The sequence below is a fragment of the Balaenoptera acutorostrata genome, chromosome 11 (assembly GCF_949987535.1).
Source record: "Balaenoptera acutorostrata chromosome 11, mBalAcu1.1, whole genome shotgun sequence".
NCBI lineage: Eukaryota > Metazoa > Chordata > Mammalia > Artiodactyla > Balaenopteridae > Balaenoptera > Balaenoptera acutorostrata.
The window spans coordinates 8,547,113-8,571,507 of NC_080074.1; the positions used below are offsets into that span (position 1 = coordinate 8,547,113).

General features: G+C 39.3%; 1 protein-coding gene across 8 annotated transcripts in view; it reads left to right on the top strand.

Annotated features, from left to right (window-relative positions):
* MRTFA (myocardin related transcription factor A) overlaps window positions 1-24,395 on the top strand; it is a 126,949-nt gene that overhangs the window by 51,297 nt on the left and 51,257 nt on the right. For 2 of the 8 annotated variants that reach the window (XM_057556739.1, XM_057556740.1), the window contains exon 1: window positions 12,081-12,458. The exons of 3 other annotated variants lie outside the window; for them this stretch is intronic. In XM_057556739.1, coding sequence (XP_057412722.1) covers window positions 12,284-12,458 — 175 coding nt within the window. In that variant the 5' untranslated portion in view covers window positions 12,081-12,283. Of the gene's footprint in view, window positions 1-12,080; window positions 12,459-19,010; window positions 19,105-24,395 lie in introns of those variants that run through there. 3 more of the 8 variants (XM_057556738.1, XM_057556741.1, XM_057556743.1) reach the window with 3 other exon arrangements.

The window sequence follows — 24,395 nt, forward strand, 5'->3', positions numbered from 1 at the left end:
GTCCCATTTTAGGTATGCTATAGAGGACAAAATACCTACATTTGGAAAGAAGCTGGACTAGATGACTTTTATGGTTTTTCTTAACTGTAGGATTCTAGATTTAAAATCTAATTTTTTGGCTCTGCCCAAATTCACATCAAAAATTACTATCCAACAGGTTCCAGGTCATACTGGTTTAGGAGGTATGATTCTGAAAGGATGCCCATCGATTCCTAACCTTATTAGGTTTACATTTTGTAGGTAATTTCTATGTTTTAACCTAAAAGCAAGACTGAGATGCAGAATTCCATCCATCATAGCAGGCTGTTGGAAGTCATATTTTGGACAGGTCTTGCCCTGGGGCTTCCCTGCAGCACCTGGAAGATTTATATCCCCTGCACCAGAAATCCAAGAATCTTAAATTCTCTGTTTTTTATATGAAACTTCCTTCAGTCCAAAATTTGATACAAAATGAATCAGTGAAATATAATGAATATGTGTTTGGGTGTTGAGCAATGGATTAAGTAAAATTAAATCATAAATCAGGAACAATGAACAGTAAAAAGAATTTACCTCTAAAAAAAAAAAACACACGGGGCTTCCCTGGTGGCGCAGTGGTTGAGAATCTGCCTGCTAATGCAGGGGACGCGGGTTCGAGCCCTGGTCTGGGAGGATCCCACATGCCGCGGAGCGGCTGGGCCCGTGAGCCACAACTACTGAGCCTGCGCGTCTGGAGCCTGTGCCCCGCAACGGGAGGGGCCGTGATAGTGAGAGGCCCGCGCACCGCGATGAAGAGCGGTCTCCGCACCGCGATGAAGAGTGGCCCCCGCTTGCCGCAACTAGAGAAAGCCCTCGCACGAACCGAAGACCCAACACAGCCAAAAATAAATAAATAAATAAATAAAGTAGCTATAAAAAAAAAAAAAAAAAAAAAACACGGCGAGGATGTGGAGAAAAGGGAATCCTTGCACACTGGTGGTGGGAATGTAAGTTGGTGCAGCCACTGTGGAAAACAGTATGGAGGTGTCTCAAAAAACTAAAAACAGAACTACCATCTGACCCAGCAATTCCACTCCTTGGTATATATCTGAAGAAAAAAGAAAAAAACCCACAAATTGGAAAAGATACATGCACCCCAGCGTTCATAGCAGCATTATTTTCAATAGCCAAGATATGAAAGCAACCTAAATATCAGCAGATGAATGGATAAAGAAGATGTGGGTGTGTGTGTGTCGGGGGGCAGTGTATAATACAGTGGAATACTATTCAGCCATAAAAAGAATGAAATTTTGCCATTTGCAACGACATGGATGGACTTGGAAGGTATTATGCTTAGTGAAATAAGTCAGAGACAGATAAATACTGTATGATATCACTTATATGTGGAATCTAAAAAATATAACAAACTAGTGAATATAACAAAAAAGAAGCAGACTCAGTTATAGAAACAAACTAGTGGTTACCAGTGGGGAGAGGGAAGGGGGGAGGGCCAGTAGAGGAGTAGGGGAGTGGGAAGTGTACGATAGACTCAAGGATGTATTGATTTGTAGTGAGGTGTATGGACCTAGAGTCTGTCATATAGAGTGAAGTAAGTCAGAAAGAGAAAACTAAATACCGTATGCTAACACATATATATGGAATCTAAAAAAAAAAAAAAAAGTGGTTCTGAAGAACATAGGGACAGGACAGAATTAAAGACACAGACGTAAATGGACTTGAGGACACGGGGAGGGGGAAGGGTAAGCTGGGACAAAGTGAGAGAGTGGCATGGACTTATATATACTACCAAATGTGAAATAGATAGCTAGTGGGAAGCAGCTGCATAGCACAGGGAGATCAGCTTGGTGCTTTGTGACCGCCTAGAGGGGTGGGTTAGGGAGGGTGGGAGGGAGACGCAAGAGGGAGGAGATATGGGGATATATGTATATGTATAGCTGATTCACTTTGTTATAAAGCAGAAACTAACACACTGTTGTAAAGCAATTATACTCCAATAAAGATGTTTAAAAAAAAGTATGTATTGTATGACACGGGAAATTTTTTTAATATTTAGTATTTTATAATAACTATAAATGGAGTATAACCCTTAAAAATTGTGAATCACTGTATTATATACCTGTAACATATAATATTGTATATCAGCTATAACTCAATTAAAAATATTGTAACAATATAAATTTTAAAAAATAAAGTCGTGACTCATCAATCCCCATTTGGGAGATTATTATTATTTTAAAAATTTACTTAAGTCTTCATACATAAATCTACATATGTACATAATTTTACATAGTTAACATAAATCTGAAATTTTACATCCTTATTTTTTTAAGTGCAGACTTTTTTGCTAAGCTTTCTCTCTTCTTTTTCCTCATTCCCCCCACACTGGTGTGTCTTTACCCCCAAACCATGTAAACAGCCTGATGTATATCCTTCTATATTTTTCTCTGCACTCACACAATCGTATACAGATCCATATGCACACAAACACACAGTTTTTTTTTTCTTTTTTGCCATTGACTTATTTTTAAATGGGATTGTGTCATATGCATTTTTTTTTACCTTTTGCTTTTCTCACTCAGCGATACTTAATGGAATCCTACCACATCATTTGACATAGATCAAATTAATTCTTTTCAATGGCTACATATATTTCATGGCCTGTATGGGCTATAATGTATTCAGACATTTCCTGTATCGGAGGATATTATATTCATTTTGCTTCTTTCTTTTTTTGCCATTATGAAACATGCTGCAATAAACATCCTTTTTACATATGTTTTATGTTTGTATTTCTGTGGTGTCTCTTCTTAGGAGTGCGACTAGTGAGTTAAGGAGATATGTATTTTTAAGTTCCATAAATGCAGTAGCCAAATTGCTTTTTAACAGACTGTAATGCTTCACATTCCACTAGCCACGTATGAGTGTACCATTTTCCCCACCTCTCTGCTAGCTATAGGTGTTACAAACTCTTAAAATTTTTGACTCTTCTAATGGGTATGACATGATAGTTTGCTGTTACTTTAATCTCTCTCCAATCAGGACTTTAATTAGGGTTCTTAACAGGTTTGCTGACTAAGCCGTATGAAAGCCCAACCTGTTTGGACCCTGCAGCCACATCTTGAAATGCCAGTGAGACATGGATTGTAAGGGATCAGGGGGTGACAACGATAGTTCGGTAACAGTAAAAAGTTGGGCGTTTGGATTCTAAGACATCTGTTAATGTGAAAATGTTGCATAACACTTGAGTTTTTCTGGGAAATATGTCTTTGCATGTATGCAAAACCTTCTTCCCCAGATCCCTGGCAAATTACCTTGCAACAGAGATCATTTTTCTAGGGAAGTTTAGTACAGTGGTAAACAGATCACATTCAAGAAGGGATTATATTTTATATACCATATTTTATCAAGGAATTGATGCCATAATATAATATAGTAAAATTTGTATTATGAACAGTTTTTCTTAGCTTATAATTAATCATTTTGACAGTGATGATAGCTCCCATGTATTGACTTCCTCCCTTGTAGTAGGCACTTTAAATAGTTATTTCATTTAACACCAACCCCAGTCCTTCAAGTTAAGTAAAATTTTGCTTTGAGAGAAACTGGAACCTATCTGGTAAGTGCTGGAGCTAAGGGTTGTACCTTCAAATTCAAAGCACCTGACTATTAAAACCATGCAGTCTTCTGATTAGATACAGTATAAAAGAGCTTGAAGACTCATGAATAATTTTTTAACCTGTGTTTTTTTTAAAGAAATTCACGTTCTTTTATTTATTTATTTATTTATTTATGACTGTGTTGAGTCTTCGTTTCTGTGCGAGGGCTTTCTCTAGTTGCGGCAAGTGGGGACCACTCCTCATCGCGGTGCGCGGGCCTCTCACCATCGCGGCCTCTCTTGTTGCAGAGCACAGGCTCCAGACGCACAGGCTCAGTAATTGTGGTTCACGGGCCCAGTTGCTCCGTGGCATGTGGGATCTTCCCAGACCAGGGCTCGAACCCGTGTCCCCTGCACCGGCAGGCAGATTCTCAACCACTGCGCCACCAGGGAAGCCCCTAACCTGTGTTTTAACATAAATATAGACCACCACAGTCTAGACCTTATCAGTACCAGGGGCTAATTTGAGTTTGACCTTTTTCTCCTTCCCATTGTCTGGGATCTGGCAATGATGATAAATAACATTACTAAGGGTTCAATAATTAGTGAGCATCCGGCTGAAAGATAGTGGACTAGATGCTCTGGGTATTTGGTAATGTTTATTGAGTATCCATTGGATAGAGCCCTGTTTTATTATTATTTTTAATGGCAAAATAAAATAAGAAACAAGATGCTTATCCTTTTCTTCAAAGAGTAACATTCAGTTGAAGATAGACTTGGTCATTATACTACAAAATAAGAGGAAATTTTATACTGAAGGTACAGCAGGTGGAGTGACTAGAGTTTTTAGAGGTTAATTAGGGAAGGTTTCTTGGAATAGGTAAGTTTTGAGCCAGAGTTTTCAGATGATGGATGTGAACAGGTGGCAGATCTGAGTTTCCTAAAAGATAGTATACTCAGAGAGTCAATTCCGACTTGGAATGTTTCATAATTTTAAAGAGTGGAGTGTCCCTTGTCACACATCTTAACTTGAGATTCTAGATTGAGGATTCTGTTTGATGAAATCCTTTTCTAGGCTCTCAGTTAAGTACTGTGCTTCTGCTTGTCATTTTGATTGCTTGAATTTGTGCGGATGAAGTTTAAATATACGATCTGGATTCAGAAAATAATTTTTGGTTCTCTGTTGCTTTTCATAAAAATATAAGGTTTAGAGGTAATTTTAATTATTCTTTACCATTCACATAGTTTTACTAATCAGAAAACTTACTGTTTCCTTTTCTTAAGTCTAATTTAAAAAAACTTTATTTCTAAATTAGTAATTTAAAGTATAAGTAATGTTACAATGTATGTCCCTGTGTACACAAACCAAAAAAGAGAAGCACTCCTAAAAGTATTTAAGAACACTCTTTAACAAAAACATTCTTTTAACAACAACAAGTTAACTGTTTCTTAACAAAAAGGCTGATGTGTTGATGTGTTGATATGTTCAGAACGGTAGCCTGAATTCTGACCAGATGCAGCATTTATCTTGAAATTACCTGAGAATTTGAGACCTAAGAAATTTGAGAAGTCTAGGTTAATTTTTTTTAACTACAAAGCAAGTAGTAGTCAAATTTGAATTTTTAAAATTAATTTTCAATTATAATAATTGAAAATATATAACTTTATATATATATATAATATATATATAATTTTCAATTATAAAACAAGATAGTATTTGTTTTCTTAAAATAACAAAGTTGTACAAAGAAGGCCCAATCCAGCTTTGAACTTTCTTAACCATTTACACTTAAAGTTATGAAATTATTTTCATCTAAATTTAACTGAATCTTTTCAGTGGGCCTATGCAGCCTTAGACAGTTTATTTTTTAAAAGTATCCTGGGAAATGTTGATACCTTCTTTGCAGTACAGTCTTGATAAAACTTTTTTGTTGTTGAATAGTATCAGAGTCTCAGGTTAAGATGGTTGATGAAGGACTCTACTCTCTTTAAAATTATGAAGCATTCCAAATTGGAATTGACTCTCTGAGTATAGGGAGCTCAATAAACTCCCTATCTTAGGGACTTCCCTGGCAGTCCAATGGTTAAGACTCCACGCTTCCATTGCATGGGGCACGGGTTCGATCCCTGGTCGGGGAACTAAGATCCCTCATGCCACATGGCGTGGCCTAAAAATAAAATAAAATAAACTTACCATCTTAAAGGACTAAAACTGCTTTCAGACTCCCAAATTACAGACACCATGTAGTTAAATGGCTCCCCTGTGTGTACTGTCCTTGGGTTGGAACTTGTGTGTATCTGTGTGAGCTAGAGAATTGATGCCTGTGAAACAAAACATGTAACCCTGGTGAGTGAGTGGCTGCTGAGCATCCTGACTTCTGGGGAAAATGTCTGGATTTGCAGAAGAATTAACATGCAGTATTCTTGCTTCAGTGGAGAAAAGTGAGGGGAGATGGCTTTCTGCTGGAGGAGTTCTAGCAGCTTTTGATTTTGAAAGATAGAATTGAAGACAATGAAGTATTGAAGACAGTGAAGTAATGAGAAAGAGCCAGCAGAGGAACTTTCCTGGTGGTCCAGTGGCTAAGACTCCGCACTCCCAATGCAGGGGGCCAGGTTCAATCCCTGGTCAGGGAACTAGATTCCACATGCCGCAACTAAGAGCCCGCATGCTGCAACTAAAGATCCCACGTGCCACAACTAAGACCCGGCGCAGCCAAATAAATCAATAAATTTTAAAAAAAAAAAAAAAAAAAAGAGCCAGCAGAAATGTAGTTTGACGTCATCTGATAGTTTTTTCCTCAGAACTATGCACTAATAATTTTGTTGCCCGTTTATAATGTGGGCGGCTTGTTTGGCTGGTGACATCTGGACCACTGCAGAAGCGCAGACGGTGGTATGTTATAGGGCTAGCACAGGCAGTTAGGGGAAGCACAAGCGCACGGATTTCTAGCCTCATTAGATCAGCGCTCCAGTACCTAAAGGGAAGAACCTGGCTTTGTGGCCTTTTTAGGCTTGTCTTGCTAATACACAGCACAGCCCAGAGACCTTGAGGCAGAATGGAGCATAGCAGGGATGCTCGGTTGTTCAGAAGCTTCTCTAGCTGCTGGCTTCCCTCTGCACTAATGACAGGAAGGGGACTGGAGGAGAGTAGCAGCAAAAAAGGTGTCCTGTATGGTATTAGGTGGGCAAAAAGATCCTGGGGTTCCCTGGAAGCATGACAGTTGTCTACAGAGGACTGTCTGTATAAAGGAGGTTATAAACCACTAATAAGAGAAAGAGATGTAAAAGTGTGGTACTCTTTCTGTTTATAAGGGTAGACTTTTACTTCAGTTAAAAAAAAAAAGTGTAGACTGTACTTGAAATTATTCTGTTTGGTCTGAAGTATCACTGCCTGGTTTCATTGCAAAAGGAAATTTAGGGAGGAAAGTTTAAATAAAATCATTTTGGCCGTTAAGGTCTGGGGTCCCAGGGAAGACAGTTTCTTTTTGTGTTGTACAAAGTCATTTGTAAAAAATAAACATTTTATTTGTTTTTATTTCTATTTTTTAAAAAATACATATGTGTGTGTATATATATATATATATATATATATATATATTTTTTTTTTTTTTTTTTTTTTTTTTTTGGCTGCATCAGGTCTTAGTTGCAGCACTCGGGATCTTTCGTTGCGGTGCGTGGGCTCTTCTTTGCAGTGCACGGGTTTCTCTTTAGTTGTGGTACACAGACAGGCTCGTTAGTTGCTGTGCAAGGACCCTCTAGTTGTGGCTTCTGGGCTCAGTAGTTACGGCATACGGGCTTAGTTGCCCTGCAGCATGTGGGATCCTAGTTCCCTGTCCAGGGATCAAACCGGCATCCCCTGCACTGCAAGACGGATTCTCAACCACTGGACCACGAGGGAAGTCCCCAAAAATAAACATTTTAAAAAGATGGCTAAAACATTTTTGAGTATGTGATTATAGGGAGGCAGCAGCCTTTTTTCTTTTTTTTTCCTTGAGAAACATATTAATTGGTGTGCCTCGTTCTCCTGAAGACTTGATTACTCAAAGGCACAGCCAGTTAGAAAACTCTCCTTCCATCTTGGTTTTTCTGTTTCAGAAAGTTCTGCTTGCAGTAAACGGTCAGTCTACAGTCTGGCAACTGTGCTCCCCAGTTGTGTGCAGACTGCTTATCAGTGCTCTTCGTTGTTTCTGGTCTTTGCATGACTCAGTGTTAGTCAGAGTCCGAACGAAGGAATCCCAGGGGAGATTGTGACTGGCTCCCTTTTTTGGGTGATGGTTTTTATTTAATTTACTAAGTCTTGTAACATAGGCAAATGTTAACAGTTTGAGAAATCCTAAAGGAATGTGAGTTCCAAGCATGACATCTTTACAAGAAAACAGTTGTGAATTCACTAAATGTGAATTTAGTAATGTTAAACAGATCTTTTTTATACCTTTCTCCCCCTAATTTCTACTCTGAGTAATTTTGTCCGTTTAATGGGAGAGCATGGGCTGCCCTAAAAGTGGAAGACTATAATTAAACAATATTAAAAAGAACCATTTGCTGAACATTTTCTGTACATATGACATATTGATTATTGATTGTCTCATTAAATTCACCCTACAACCATATGAATTTGGTGATGTTACCACCATTTTCAGGTGGGATGAAAACTCAGAGAGGTTAAGTGACTTACCCAAAGCCAGACTGGTGGTGGGTAGTAAGAGCAAAAAATTGAACAAAGATCTTCCTGGTTCCGAGTGCAGAGCTCTCAGCCGCTATCACATTGCCTCTATCCTGCTTCAGAGGGGTAGAAGATCTCAGTAGATCTCGGGCAGAAGAAAAAGCAAGCTGGTTCTCTTGCTTGCTTTGGTGGTTCATTTGTTTACTGTCTGTGTCTCCCTTCTTCCCCAGCACCTAGCATGTGCATAACGCACACTCAATAAATATTTACTGAATGAACAAGTGTGTACAATTAACCATGGAAAATGGAAGTGAACTGACATTTTTGTTTGTAAAATTTTTGTAAGTATATGCTATATTTGTAAATATAGTAAAGTACATCTCAGACTAATATTTATCAGGTTTATTCATACATAGATGTTTGAGAAAGAATAAAACATTTACAGTTCTATATGATTTCTGGAGATTATCAGCAAACAGCCTGACCTCTCATTTCCCTTTTCCTAACCAGTCTCCCATGGCTGGTCTTGGTTCTCTTCATTTCACACTGCTGTCAAAGTGCCCTTTCTTTCTTCCTCTCTCTCCTCCGTTGCCCAAGAAATTGTTATTGTCACACCTTTTGCTTTTTAACATTTCTCTCCCTTTGGTTGGAATTCCTTTCCCCATCTTTTTGGTTTGACTTTTTTAAAAAACTGTTCAGGACTTGGCTCAGGTGTCTTCTCTGATTCCTTTGAACCTTGTTATGTCCCCTCTTTGTGTTCCCATCAGAGCACTTGTCATGCCGACGATTGTATAATTGGGTACACGTCTGTCCATTTCTTTGAACAGCCTGTATTGTAAGCTCCATGAAGGGAGTGACTTGAGTGTTTTATCTGTCTGTGTCACGGTGCCTGGCACATGGTAGGCAGACAGTAAATATGGAACGAAAAATAAAACAAAGGGTGTAGCTTGCCCAGTCCCACCATACATCTTAGAGAACCATTCCATTTTAGAGGTGGAGCCTGTCAGCTCTGGCCCCTTCCGTTGAGAGATGAGGGTGATGCCCTGCAGTCCTACAACTAAATAATTAGCAGCGCAGCTGAAAAACGGGGCTCCTGAATTCCAGCCCAGTGTCCTTTCTTTCATTGTTTTTTGAAAAAAGAATTTTTTTTGGCTTATTATAAAGGCAGTAGTTGTTTAAAGCAGAAAATTTAGAAGATACAGATAAACAGAAGGGAGAAAGAAAATAAAAGCATACTGTTCCTACCACCATCCTTCCACTCTCCTCTGTGCACACGTTTATCTACGTGTTACATAATCGTGTGATGACAACAGCTTGCATTTACTGAATCTTATAGAATAGGCACTGTCCTCAGTGCTTTGCATGTATTACCTCATTTATTACAGCAACCCTACAGGATGAATACTGTTATCCCCACTTTTACAGATGAGGAAATGAAGGCATAGAGATGTTGAGTATCTCAAGGTCATACAGCTAGTAAGTGGTAAAGAGAACCAAGATTTAATAAACCCAGGCAATCCAGCTCTAGAGCTTATATTCTTTTTTTTTAATTATTTAATTAATTAATTAATTAATTATTTTTGGCTGTGTTGGGTCTTCGTTTCTGTGCGAGGGCTTTCTCCAGTTGTGGCAAGCGGGGGCCACTCTTCATCGCGGTGCGCGGGCCTCTCACTGTCACGGCCTCTCTTGTTGCGGAGCACAGGCTCCAGATGCGCAGGCTCAGTAGTTGTGGCTCACGGGCCTAGTTGCTCCGCGGCATGTGGGATCTTCCCAGACCAGGGCTCGAACCCGTGTCCTCTGCATTGGCAGGCAGATTCTCAACCACTGCGCCACCAGGGAAGCCCCTAGAGCTTATATTCTTAACTACTATTCCATTCTGCCTCTATGCATAATATTTTATAATCTGCTTTTTAAAAAAATTGAGATAAATTTATATACAGTAGTGGTCACCCTTTTCAGGGGTACAGTTCAATAAGTTTTGGTAAAAGGTAAACCACCACCACAACCAAGAGATAAAGACTATTTCTATGAAAAAGTTCCATTGTACCTCTTGGTAGATAGTCTTCCTCCCTATTCCCAACTTCTGGCAACCACTGATCTTATTTCTGCCCTTATAGTTTTGCTTTTTCTTGAATTTCATATAAATGTGTAATCATGTAGTGTGTAACCTTTTGTATTTGTCTTCTTTTACTTAGCATAGTGCTTTTCAGGTTCATACATATTGTTGTAGTTCGGAGTTTTTTTTAATTGCTGAGTAATATATTTCATTGTATGGATGTACCACAAGTTGAAGGACGTTTGTTTTTCTTCTAGTTTTTGGCAATTAAAGCTGCTGTGAATATTCACATACAGCTTTTTATGTGGTCATATGTTTTCATTTCTCTTTGTTTAAATACTCAGGAATGGGATTACTGGGTTGTATGATAAGTGTAAGTTTACCTTTATAAGAAATTTCCAGACTGTTTTCCAAAATAGCATTATCATTTTGCATTCTCCCCAGTAACGTCTGAAAGTCCCAGTTTCTCCGCATCCCCAGCAAATTATCAGTAGTATTTGTATTCTGATACTAGCCAAATACTTCTCTTCACATAGTCTTGTTGGGAAAAGACGTTGCTTAAATTAAGGATTTCTGATATATGTTTTTTCTTTTTCCTTTCCCTTTTTCTTTCATTTCCATTTTATAAATATTTATTGAGCGTCTTACAATGCAAGGGGGTGGATAAGGATGAGTGACTCTACTCAGAGCCCCCTGATTGGCCCCTTGAGTAGGGGCCATGCAGGTGATGGCGAAGCAGTTGATTCTTATGCTTCACCTATTTTCCTACTGGCACAGATTGCTCAGCTTGGAGGTTTTTGCTTCTCTGCCTCTACCCTGTGTCCCTTGCTCAGCTTTCAAGTGCTTAGGATCCTTGTGGGGAGAAGAGTGTGGTGGCGCATCTGGCACCAGCTGTGCTGCCAGCCTTTCACCACCACCTGCTTTAAGTGAAAATGCCAGTGAGCGTCATGGTGGCAGCTATTTGCATAATTAGCTGGGCAGGCTTTTCAATTCAGTCTGTTAGTATAGTTGCCCTGATTGCCTACTCAGCAATTTGCATGACGTGACTGTGACATCTAAGGAGTAATATCCAAGAGTAAGGTAAGTCGAGGCCGACAAGGTAAGAGTATGAATCTCAGATTCTTGGTGGGCTGCCCCTGTTGTCACAGTACGTTGTCTCTGACACTAGCCAGCTTCTTTAAGAGCCTTTATTTTCTTTCTAAATGAGCAAGTCAAGTATGTACTGAGCTATATCTTCTTTTAGAGATTTTATCAGCAAAATATTTTGCTAAGAAATGTCTGTCTCTTCACTCATTTGTTCATTCATTGGGCACATTTGCTAATTAACCACTATGTTTGTGCCACCCTTCTTAGTGCTGTGATATGGCTTGTTTCAAAGTAAATTCTTCCTGAGTTTTTCTCTTAGTATCTTCCCCTCCTCCCGATTTGATATCTTTCATCTATAAATATTTTAAAAACAAATGTCAAGTGAAATAAAATAGTGTAGTGTTATAGCTCCTTGTTCCGCTTCGGTGCAGACTTTGCACAAGAAAGGAGGGAGGTAGAGGACAGAAGAGGGAACCTGGTCATGTGATGCTGCTTGTCTGGCAGAAGCCTTTTGGTTCTGAGCAGAGAAACCAACTGTTTACTATTTTGGGTGAATGAGGTTGGTGGGTTGCTATGAGCATTTTCTCTAAGGGAACCCTCTTCTCTTCCAGCTCTGCGCATTGAAATCATCCCAATCCTGCTTTTTGGCATTTGGGTAGAGGAGGGAGGTATCCGCTTCGAGGCCCAGTGCTGACAGGAAGAAATGTTTTCCAGGAGACTTACTGATTCTGACCTTCTGCTGTCACTGCTTTTAATGCCACACTCCCTAAGTAAACTTGGGATCTAGCTGTTCTTGCAACCCTTAGGGCTACAGAAATGAAGTGCCCACTTTAACTTAAAGAGCAGTGCTAATCAAATCTTCTGCAAATAATAAACGGCCTCTTTAAAGAGTGAGGGGAGGAGAATGAGTTTGTTGCAGCACTGGCCTTTGGAGTCCCACATCTCCCCCAGGCTGGAGGAGAAGACCAAGATTTATCAACCCACCTGCAGGATTCTGCCACTCTCATGGATTGTCCTGAAGCCGGGAAAGGACAGCTACTCAGCAGTGTGCCTGGCCCCTTATCACAGTTTACGGGAAGGTTGGCATATTTATCCCTGTGGGATTTGCATGCTTTTGTTTCCTCCTCTATCTACTGCTGTCTTTTATCCCCTCACTGTTTCTCTGTAGACATCCAAGCTTTGACTTTGGATGGTTTCGTCTTTGGATGGTTTTTATTAAAGCTTATTGAGCACTTAGCAGATAGATAACTGAGGAAGGACCTGTAGGGTCCTGTATTTTATGACCTGATGGGACAGTGTTTAGGATGTTTCACTTTCTTATTCCTTTTCTTCCACCCATGCAGAGCTCATATATCAAAACTAGATTATGGAAGAATGAAGAAAAATCTTTTCTTCGGTAAGATGGGATTTTTCCCCTGTATGTGGGTCGAAACACAGTGTTTTACCAATAAAACATACTCTGGCCATGGGTACTGTACAAATCAATAGGCAGCTATTGATGATGACTTCAGTTTCTTTTGTTAAGTACTGAAAGCAGATAGATAACCTCTAAGATCTCGTAATATTAAGATACCATAATTTAAAATAAAATAACACTTGGAAGGCTTTTTATTTGTATTGCATGTTAGTTTTGGTTAGGGTGAACAATTTGGACTGGCCTTACCGATCTTTTTAGTAATTGCAGAATTACATTAGAATTACATCCAAGTGTATGGAAGATAGCAGGAAACTGTTTATTAGGTGAACATCCATAAAGGAGTTTTCCCTTGTGAACATCCCTGAAAGTTCTGAAAAAACTGCTGAAACTGCTGAAAAAAATTCTTTCAGAAGGGTTATGGGTTATGAAAAAAGGGAGGATAGTGACTTTATCCAAATTCTATCAAATGTGAATAGAAGAGAATTATCAACATTTTCCCCCTCCTAACTTGGAAATCCTCTATTATCCATTATCAGAATTTAAGTACAATCTCTATTATCGGTTACATAAATGCTGCTTTTCTAAAAACTTGGGTATTTCTTTTGAATTTTTGAGATCTCTTTGGGACTTTACTGACATTTGACAGGATGACTTGAGCATGTGGAATCAGCAATGAATGAGTTCATTGAAGAGGGGATGAGCGTTCAGCAGTGCCCAGTTTGCAAAGAGCTTACTTTAAAAAACTGGTTGAGAGGCAGTTGATTTTTCTTTGAATATCTAGAAGTGCTCTGAACTAATGTCAAAGAAGCACCATGGCAACATTAGAGGGAAGGTTGTTTGAGAGGCAGAGAGGCAGTGTGACTCCGGACTTAAGGCTTTGGGCTTACTGTATGACTTTCTATATTCCAGAGTACTACAGTGTTCTAGATTCCCCGTCTGATCATTAAGAATATCTTTGTTTTAAGTTCAGGAGTGTATAGGAAATAGAACTACAGACTTCTTGTCATAAGTAGGGTCACAATGGTAATTTTAGACAACTGTCCTAAGCAATTGACTGTATGTTTTTCTGCTTTTATACTGTGCTTAGAACCTTGTACTTAGAATTCTGTATGTCTTCTGGATCTTGAGAGGACTCACGTTATATTTTCTACAAATATATATACATATTGTTTTTTAAAAATAATTATTTTGTAAACTGCACAAAATAGATTGTGCATTAGATGTAAAAGATGCCTGATGTTACTCCTTTTGAGGTGAAGCAGGTGTCTGAAGGATAAAGATAGTTCTTCCTTTAAATATGCAAAGAAGCTCAGTGGAAGTAACTTCCTAGTCTTGTGTTTTATTATTATAGGTAAATGCCTAATAATAATTTCTCTTCTTTCATAGTTGTAATTCTGTCTTTTCTTTTTCCTAATTAAAAAAAGGATTCTAAAAGCTGGCACATGTTTTTAGAGATAATTGCTTATAGGAGGCCACGTGTAATACTTTTCTTATTGTTTTAGTTGACAGTTGGAAATGCCTAGAAGGATAGAGACCAGACTTTTTAATTTACCTTTTATGGCATTAGGACCTGTGGTTTTCTTTATTAATAGACTTTGGCAAGGATCAGATGTGCATTTTTTGGGAGGAGTGAGCTTAAAAGATTGATCAGCCTTGAAATTGATGTTTTGTGGTTTAATACAACCATCTGGTGCAGTATTACCCAGTACTACAGCTGTCTTGCCCACTATGGTAGCCACTAGACACACATAGCTATGGAGATTTGAAATGTAGCTAGAGTGACTGAGAAAATGAATTTTATATTTTATTTAATTTTAATTAAATTTAAATAGCATATGTGGCAAGTGGCTACCATATTGGATAGCACAGTTCTAGGCCCTTCACATTCTGACCTTAGCCAGCCTTTCCAGCTATCTTCCACCACTCCCTTTAATGCTCTAGCTAAACTGGAGTGTATTGGTTATGTTCTTAGCCGTATAGTATTTCCTAGGCCAGGTCTTGGCTCATGCTATTCATCTTTAGTTTTTGAAGTCCTTCAAAGGTGGCATATATGGTGCTGCTCCAAAGAAGCTTATCTGATCCTTTTTGTACTCGAATAATTTATTATCTGCAAACTCTTAAAGCAGTTATAATACTGTCTTTGATTGCAGTGACTTTGTTTTACATTTCTTATCTTCTCCATTATATTTATAAATTCCTTGAGGGGGGCTTGTATAGCTTTTATGGTTGTATGTGTGTGATAGGCTTAACCTTTTCTCTTTTTTTCCCTGCAAAATGCTAGCAAAGTACATTTATACATAGTAGGTGGTCAATATGCATTAGCTGAGTCTATTGAGGTTACCGTGCACTAGAGGGCGGTATCATGCCCTTAAGCAAAATGCAGTGTTTGTCCCAAAGTGACAGATATATTTTGAGCATTCTGTCTTAATTCAGTTTTATTCAATCTCATATTAATAATTATAGCCTTCAGAATGAACTCACATCTTTTAATTGTCAGTGATATTAACAAATAACCTTTTAACATAATTGTCTTGAATTCGATTCAGAATATGATTTTGGACCAGGAGATTGGTGAGATTCTTACTGGGAAGAAACTTAGTACACCTGAGAAACACTGGCCAAGGCATTAGGTGTCAGAGATTACTTCCTTGAGGGCAGAAGCCTTTTTGTGGTAGGCAGCTAGGACTCGGTACTGAGCTGTTAGTCAAGAACCTGAAGTTCTTGGTTTGATCTTGCCAGTGGGGAGCTTGGCTAAGTGGCTCTAACCTTGGCAAACCAGTTTCTTTCATTGTACAGTGGGTGTAATGTCTGCCCTCCTAACTCATAAGATCATACGTGTGAAAGTAGCTTTGTAAAGTATTACATAAATATATTGGGATATTTTCCTTCTCAATTCCTGCCTTTTACCTTTTACCAAGACTTGTACATAGCAAGTGATTGATTTATGACATTTATTTTTCACATTTTAGGTAAAGAATTTACTCTGTTAAAGGTTGCGGAGAGATATACTGATACAATTACTCCCACCTAGGCTGCACACACTGAGAAGTGATTATAGTCACAATAGTTTGGTTAAAATATATCCTGTCCTTTGATGTTATGCAGCCTTAAAATAAACAGTATGTGTTTTGTGTGTGTGTGTATAAACTACATATACATATAGTTTAAATTCTTTCTTAGTCTCCTCTCTAGTGGATTTGTTTTTGTATATCTTCTACCCTGCTTAATACTAACTTCAAATATTCAGAATGAGCCAACTGTTGTGAGGTTTTTTTCAACTCACTGTAGAAAACCAGGTTTTGGGAATATGCATTAGGAGATTTTCTTGCAAGGTTTGTGGGTTAGAAAAGAAGCAATCCATTCTAGAAGGAGGGTAGTATAGTGGTTGTTTTTTGCTGAGAACAGCCATCAGTCTGGAGCCTTCTCTAGTAAATCATTAGCTGTATCAAATAAAATGTTCAGCTGAAGTTCATGCAATCTCACAGTTACTAAACACTCTTGCCAAAGAGAGTTGCAATCATAATATCTGCAGTTGAATCATTTCCTGTTCAGGCTTGCAGGTGGGGGAACTGTCTGAAACTGCAGTCCTGTAAGATGAGTTATAAAGAAAATGCCTTGGTGGGAGAGGCCTTGATGATATTAAATGACAGCCTAGCAAGTGTGCGGATGGAGAAGGTACCCCGGGATCCTGGGACTAACCAGACTTTAAGGCATAGATCAGGATATGCAAGCCCACTCCCATGGGGCCATCTGACTAAAGCTCGTCTAGGGTGTTCAGATATGTGCTGAACACACTCGGGCACTGGGCCAGGCAGATGGCACATTCCTGTACCGACCTTCGTAGGCCTGCCAGCTTACAAAGCTAGCATTGGAGGCGTGGCTCTGCTCTGGCATGAACAGCCCGCGAGCCTGCATTTCATCTAGTGTTTGGTCCTCCCCAGTTGAAGGGATGCCTTGGGATCGGTTTGGTCTCTGAGTCCACTTAGGGGTTGACACCTATTCTCATTCCCCTTGCCCCTGCCCCATCTTGGAGTTGATTTTTATTGTCCGCACAGCCCCAGAACTGACTCACATCCTCTAAGTAATTCCTCCAGACTGGGGATGACCCTAGGTTAGCGTTTGAGACGCCACAACTCCCCTCCTGTCTCTTCCCCAGCCTGTTGTCATTGACCCACATTTTTAGGTTTGACTAACCTTCCATCTGAGAATAGGTGGTGGCTGCAAGTTAGGCTGCAGCCACCTGTCCCTTTATTTGCTTCAGTGCGTCCCTTTAGCTGTGTAAATTTGGGTGAGATATACTGCTTGGGCTTCACCTTGCCCACCCCGTCCCCTGCTTTCCTGTTGCCCTTTTGATTTTTTTTAATCTGATACTGAGCCTCTCCTCCCCCCACTCACACACCAATGGAGTCTCCTATGCTATTTCTGTCAGTTTAATGATCCCCAGCTGTTGCTGTAGTTCTGGCTGCTTTCATGCTCCAGAGAGGCAGAAGAGCCAGAGAAAGAAGGGTCTTGCTTGTGTATCACACAGTGCATCAGACAAGTCTAATGCGCTTTTCTGAAACAACTACAGTGAGACTTCTTAGGGAGGAGTGTTATTACTGGGATGATTTGAAAATGCAGGAGAAAGGAAACTATAAGCTAGTATCTGGGATATTTTAAAAATAAGCATTCTGCTGAAAAGTGTGGCACCCTCTGCATCACTCAAAATTATGCTAGAAAGATGTGGTATGGGATAACTGGGTAATTGGTTGATCACTTTGCATTCTACTTCCATTTTAGCTTTGGAGCTGGACTGTCCACTCTGAGCCATGGTGTGTGTTGAAGGAGCCAAACATCTAAATAAAAAGGAGGCTTCTATGATGGGAAAACACACAAATCATTCCTGAAGTGGCCAGAAAAGGCATTGATTTCAGTTCTGCTTTAACTTAATACAAGTTTGTTGTGTAAAATTTTGTGTAAAACCTGCAGTATTGAAATGTTCCACTTGCAAATTTGACCACACGAACTTCAGGAAATACAGAGTTGCAGTTCTCCTGACAACACGCCCGCCCTTATACTTACTTACACATTTACTTTTGAGATGTCTTTATTAAACCTGGGGGGATGGGGCGTGGGAAAATCCTACAGTAGTTAAATGGGCTACAGTATTGTAATAGACTGGCTTTTCCTTTATGGATTTGGTCTTGAGAATTTTAACCCTTCCAGCAGTTTTAGCTGATAGGCTTGTAGCTTTCACACCTCATATATTACATGAACTTTAATTTTATGGATCTCATTCTTCTACAGAAAAGAAAAATTTTGCTGTAGCCTTTACCAAAATTTATTTTTAAATATTCTTTTAATTTTTTTGCGAAAAATAGATAAAATTTTATATTACCTAGGATTTAAGGGTTGAGAAATTATTACCATTTTTTCTTTAAATATCATGGAGAAGTTTACACATAAACATTAGAATTTTCAGAGTGTGTGTGTGTGTGTGTTTTAACCCATTTTACCAAATTTCTAATTTCTCATAACCTCTCTGCTCCCTAATTCTTCCCCTAAAATTTTTTTTCATTTAAAAATTATTTTAACCAGAATTGACCATTTTTTTCATCAAAATGTCAGTTACGTGAACTGTCGTTAATTATACAAACACTGAAAGTTAATTTCAAAAATGTCAAGAAGCTAAGTTGGAAGTACTTTAATAGTAAAAAACTAACTTTCCGAGTATTTACAGAATTTATATGAGGATATAGGCCTCCCTTATTATTTCAGTCATGATTATCCTACCATGCTATATGTTTTCAAGTCCATATTATAAAGATATAGAAGGAATAAATACTCTAATATAGTTTTAAGGGAAAAAGTTTTTTGTCACTTCTGGCTTAACTACCCTGTTCCAAGTTTTGAGTCTATTCACCTGTCACCTGCCCTCAACAAAGTTGGGTGCAAAATGTCAGCACCAGTTATGCAACAGGGAAGAGCAAATGAGATTCGAAGCTGCCCATGTTTTCTGGGTGAACGTGCAGAACTAATGTGGCAGGGAAAATGCTGTTTCTGGTGCCTTTAATGTTGGAAGGGATTGTTCAGATGGCCCTGCCAGTCCAAAGGAAGCACAGTCCCAATTTATCTCCACCCATTCAGACGTGTGGTGCAAGTACACGTTCTCCTCAGATCTTCTGTGATAGGGTTTTTTTGAGCATTGCCTTATAGATCCTCAGGAAAGAGACTGATGACCTCGAAGTGGCTGGCAGTTTGAGATATGTCTGCTGCAGTTAGAGAAGATTACTTCAAGGGGGTGATGAGCAACTACCCAAAATGAAATGGTGAGCCTCAGCTTTTTGAGGATGTGGGAGTTTGATTTATTTACTTATTTATGTATAATTATTAATATTTTTGCTATGACTCTGGCATTAAATATGATGTAATAGAAAAAGCACAGACTTTGGTATCAGGCCAACCTGTGTTTGAACTCTGGCTCTACCTCTTACTAGCTGTGCAAACAGTTACTTAACCTCTTTGAACCTCTTTTTCTTCATCTATAAAAGAGAGGCAATACATACCTTAAATAACTGTTGATATTATTGATAAATGAGTCACTGTAGTAGTGCATCCAACCCAGTGACTGCATAGTATAGGAAATCAGCATGTTCGATTATTCATCTCTTATATCTTAGTTTCCTTCTCAAGACAAGCCTTTTACTTCGGTGCCTTTGCACTTGCTATTTCTGCTGCCTGGAGCACTCTTTCTCCAAATCTTTTCATGGTTTATCATGCTGTTTAGGTTTCTGCGTAAGAGTCATCTATCTCCTCAGAAGGACCTTCCCTGTGAACTTGGTCTAAAATTGACCATCCACCATCACTCTCTCTTCTCGTATTCCACTGTGTTTTTCTTCACATAATGTACCACCGGAAGTTATATGTAACTTATTTATTGTTTTTCGCACTAGAACATATACTCAGTGAGGGCAGGGACGTCAATCTGTCCATTTTACTGCTACATCACCTAGCACAATGCCTAGCATATAATAGGTGCGTGATAAACATTAGTTTCATTACTTAATGAATGAGTCAACCCAGAATCTCCCTAGTACCAGGGAAGAACCCCTGGCAGATTGCAGAAAGGAAGTTGTACCAGGAAGCAGGTACTCTCTTCCTATTCGAGAGCCAAATGGGAAGTGGGCCTGTGGAGTTCTCTGTTATCCTTCCAGACTGCCTCCTGTCTCTGGGAGGAGCCCCTTTGAATGACCTTTGCATGTGACCGCTGTTATCTATAGTCTCTATGTCTTTTGGAATTTGAATAGACGGGGCCTTTTCAATTCTAGAGTTCTGAAATGCCATAAACTATTCACTGAAATCACCTGGACTTTCCCCTGGTTGGTAAACATATAGATAATTTTTTCCAGCCACATCATGCAGCTAATATAGTGTCATTTTTAAACATGCAGAACTGGTGTGTTTTATGAAAGAAAAGAAGCACAACATAAGATAGTGGTTAAGGGCTCAGGTTGTCAATTGAAATGGAGCTGGGTTCCAATTTCTGTTCTACCCTTTACTTACCCTATGACCTTGAGCAAATTGCTTAATTTCTCTAATGCTCAATTTCCTCATCTACAAATAGTATAATAATAACAACTTTGGGACTTCCCTGGTGGCACAGTGGTTAAGAATCCGCTTGCCATTGCAGGGGACACGGGTTCGAGCCCTGGTCCAGGAAGAGCCCACATGCCACGGAGCAGCTAAGCCCGTGCGCCACAACTACTGAGCCTGCGCTCTAGAGCCCGTGAGCCACAACTACTGAAGCCCGCGTGCCTAGAGCCCATGCTGCACAACAAGAGAAGCCACCGCAATGAAGAGTAGCCCCCGCTTGCCGCAAGTAGAGGAAGCCCGCGCACAGCAACAAAGACCCCAACGCAGCCAAAAATAATAATAATAACAACGTCCATATAGCTTTGTTTTAAGAATTAAATAAGATGATACATGCATGTTTTCACTGTTTTATAAGTATTATTACACAATACAGAGCCCCTTTATTTTGCATATTTTAGTAGTTCAGGTTGGATTTTCATAAGCTTATCATTTGTAAATTACCAGGTTTACCAACCCAGGAAAATACCTCATCTCTGCCTGTATCCCTGCCAGTATTCAGATTAAATAGAAGCTATTTATCATTTTTAGTATTATTTCTGATTTCTAAAGCAGATCATTTGAGAGATAATTTAACTCATGTTTACACACTGTATACAGAGATGAAAGAGAAATTTATGGGATTGTGAAAGGGTTGAATGAGCATATTGATAAAATAACCAAATTTGAAATCTCACAGATGATTTTGGTATGTGTGATTTTAAAAAGAATTAGGGATTCCTGTCTTCAAGTCTTTGAAACATTACATTATTGTTTATTATATTTGTTTATGCCACAAATCATTTTATAATTTAAATTTATTAGAAGACCATTATTATTTGTTCTTCATAATTAATCATTTAGAATTATTTATAATTTCTTTCTGTCCAACACATGGTAGCACTTCAGTTTGAAAAACTTGACCTTTGGGACTTCCCTGGTAGCACAGTGGTTAAGAATCTGCCTGCCAATGCAGGGGACACAGGTTTGATCCCTGGTCTGGGAGGATCCCACATGCCGCGGAGCAACTAAGCCCGTGCGCCACAACTACTGAGCCTGCACTCTAAAGCCCGCGAGCCACAGCTACTGAGCCTGCGCACCACAACTACTGAGGCCCGCGCGCCTAGAGCCCGTGCTCCGCAACAAGAGAAGGCACCACAATGAGAAGCCCGCGCACCACAACGAACAGTAACCCCCGCTCGCTGCAACTAGAGGAAGCCCGCGCGCAGCAACGAAGACCCAACGCAGCCAAAAATAAATAAATAAAAAATAAATAAATCTATTAAAAAGAAAAAGAAAAAGAAAAACCTGACCCTTGATATGTTTTAGTAATTGATTCGTATATCTTTCTGAAAGGAGAGTCAAATCCATGGGTTTTTAAAATAAACTTTTTGTTTTGGAATAATTTTGGACTTACAGAAAAGTTGCACAGATAGTTCAGAGTTCTCATACACCATTCACCGATTGCCCCTAATGTTAGCATCTTACATACCTTTGGTACATTTGTCAAAACTAAAAGATTAACATTGGTCACACTACTAAGTAAACTCCAAACTTTATTTAGATTTCATTTGTTTTCCCACTGATGTCCTTTTTCTGTTCCAATATCCAATCTAGGATACCACAGTGCATTTAGCCATGTGCTTTTTAGATGGCGGATCAGTAGGATCCCTCTCGGAATCAACTTTCCTTCTCTCACCTCTACTTCCTCCTTTTTGTCTTAACCTCTGGATCTGACTTTTAGCAGATCCTTCGTTCTCTGGCAACAGATAAATGGACCTTTCTGGGTCCTTATTTTTTTAAGTATTTATTTATTTATTTGGCTGCGCCTGGTCTTAGTTGCGGCACTCGGGGTCTTCATAGCCACGTGCTGGATCTTCGTTGTGGCATGTGGGATCTAGTTCCCTGACCAGGCATCTAACCCAGGCCCCCTGCATTGGGAGCACAGAGTCTTCACCACTGGACCACCAGGGAAGTCCCCTTTCTGGGTCCTTTAACCACTGTTTTGGTATTGACAGCTCAGAATTTCAGGAGTCTGCTTTGAACACTCCCTGTATATTTAATTTTATTAATGAATGGGTACTGATTCTTCTGCCTTTCTCTGCATCTTGCTCTTTATACATACCAGGTTTTCTAGAGTCTGGGAACAGAGCGTGCTTCTTCACTGACTGCATGTTCCAGAACTGCCTTCCAAAAGGAAGCAGTTCTCCTCTCCACCTCTCCCCTCCCTTCTCCCTCTTCCCCCTGCCCCACAACTTGGGACATGATTTTAAATAAGGAGGTTTTTTGTATAAGGCCCTTTTACTCTGCAGAATAAAGCGTCTCATTGGAGGTATGGTACCAGGTTACAGTGCTAGCAGTTCTTGCTCCTGTCCTAGAGAAAAGCTATCTCATGCAAAGACCTCTAGTGAAACATTTATAGTCTGTGTTACAGTTTTACAAAGCACTTTTCACATACATTAGGTTTTTTTGAGCTTCAAAGGGTAGGGGTTATTTTTCCAAATTGTATTATAGTGAGAAAGTCAAGGCTAAAAGACGTTAAGTGACTTGATTAGGTAGCAGCAGAGCCAGGCCTGGAACCCGTGTCTTCCCATTCTTTCTCTCATGTTTTTGGTCTGCCCTTAAAGGTCAGTTCTCTAAGTGTATTGCATTCACTTGGAACTTATAAAATATTCATATAACCAACTCAATATGCAATGCTTGCCCCTCTCCCCGGAGTCATAGTTAAGTTGATAGTAAATGCTTTCTGGTTAAGAGTAGGACTAATTATAGAATACACTGGGCCTTTAAAATGCTATTGTTTATATTAAAAGCATAGGCCAGAAATACATTTTTAGTGCTGTGTACGTTGTGCTAACCCATTCCGGCTGGTTTCCCAAGTTGACGGAAGAAAATTAATCATGAAAAGGACTAGAGAAATTTAGAACTTAGAGGGCTTGAGAAATTATATATAAGGAGCAGAAGAAAAAGAATTCCAGGGATGCTGTAGGACAGGGTAGGAATGAGAACCAGGAAGCAGGAAGAGCAGTGGAGGGGAGTAAGGGAGCACAGAGGCATCTCTCCCCCCTCTTTGACATCCTTCTACTCTCTCTGGGGAAGGGCTTATGAGAGATTACAGTAAACAGGGACCCAGAGGAGTATTCTTTTTGGGAATGAAATCAGCAAATTACTCGAAACATTAGTTCAAGCTAATCATGGGGATAAAATATTTTTAAGGGCCAATTTATATGTTCACTTGTCCTACCCCACATAGAAGGGATCTTGTTTCTCTTTCTCTGTGACTTCCAGCGTTGGGTAGTATCACCTTTGTATTCCCATAGCACCTAAAAAATACGTAACTATTTGAATTTATATTTTTAAGAAACCAACACATCTTTTTATTATTTATGCATATGTGTGTAGCACACATAAGACCAAATGACTTGAGTTTGGCAGGGACCCTTAGTAGTGTGTGCTAGCTAAAGTTGCATTTTCCTGTGACTTTTTAGTAAAAAAATCTACATTACAGACATCAATATCTTTCTTATAGCATTGTAATTATCCATTTTGAGTCCCTTTTTTTGCATTAGACTTAAGAATTCCTTGAACATGAGAACCATGTCTTATTCACATATCTATTTCTAGTGCCCGGCTCTGGCTTTGAGAGTACAAAAGATGTTTGAATGCATGAATTGAATCATGGGAACCGTCAAACCACTTAGTTGGGATGTGGTGTCTGAGTAATGTTTTCTTTGAAAATACTCTTCACTCTTATAAGTCCTTATTTGATGGTTGTTTCCCTCAAACAACCACTGAAGGCAGCGACTCTGTCTGGTCACTACTAATATCCCCACAGCAAGCTCAGTGGCTGGCACATGTAGTAGACCCTCATAGTTCTTGAGTGAATGCCAAGGAAAGTTTTGACAGGAACTGAGGAATAACTGAATAAGGCATGAATATGAGGTGCATAGGTGTGCTGACCAACTAGTATGTGAACCCTCGAGCAACTAAG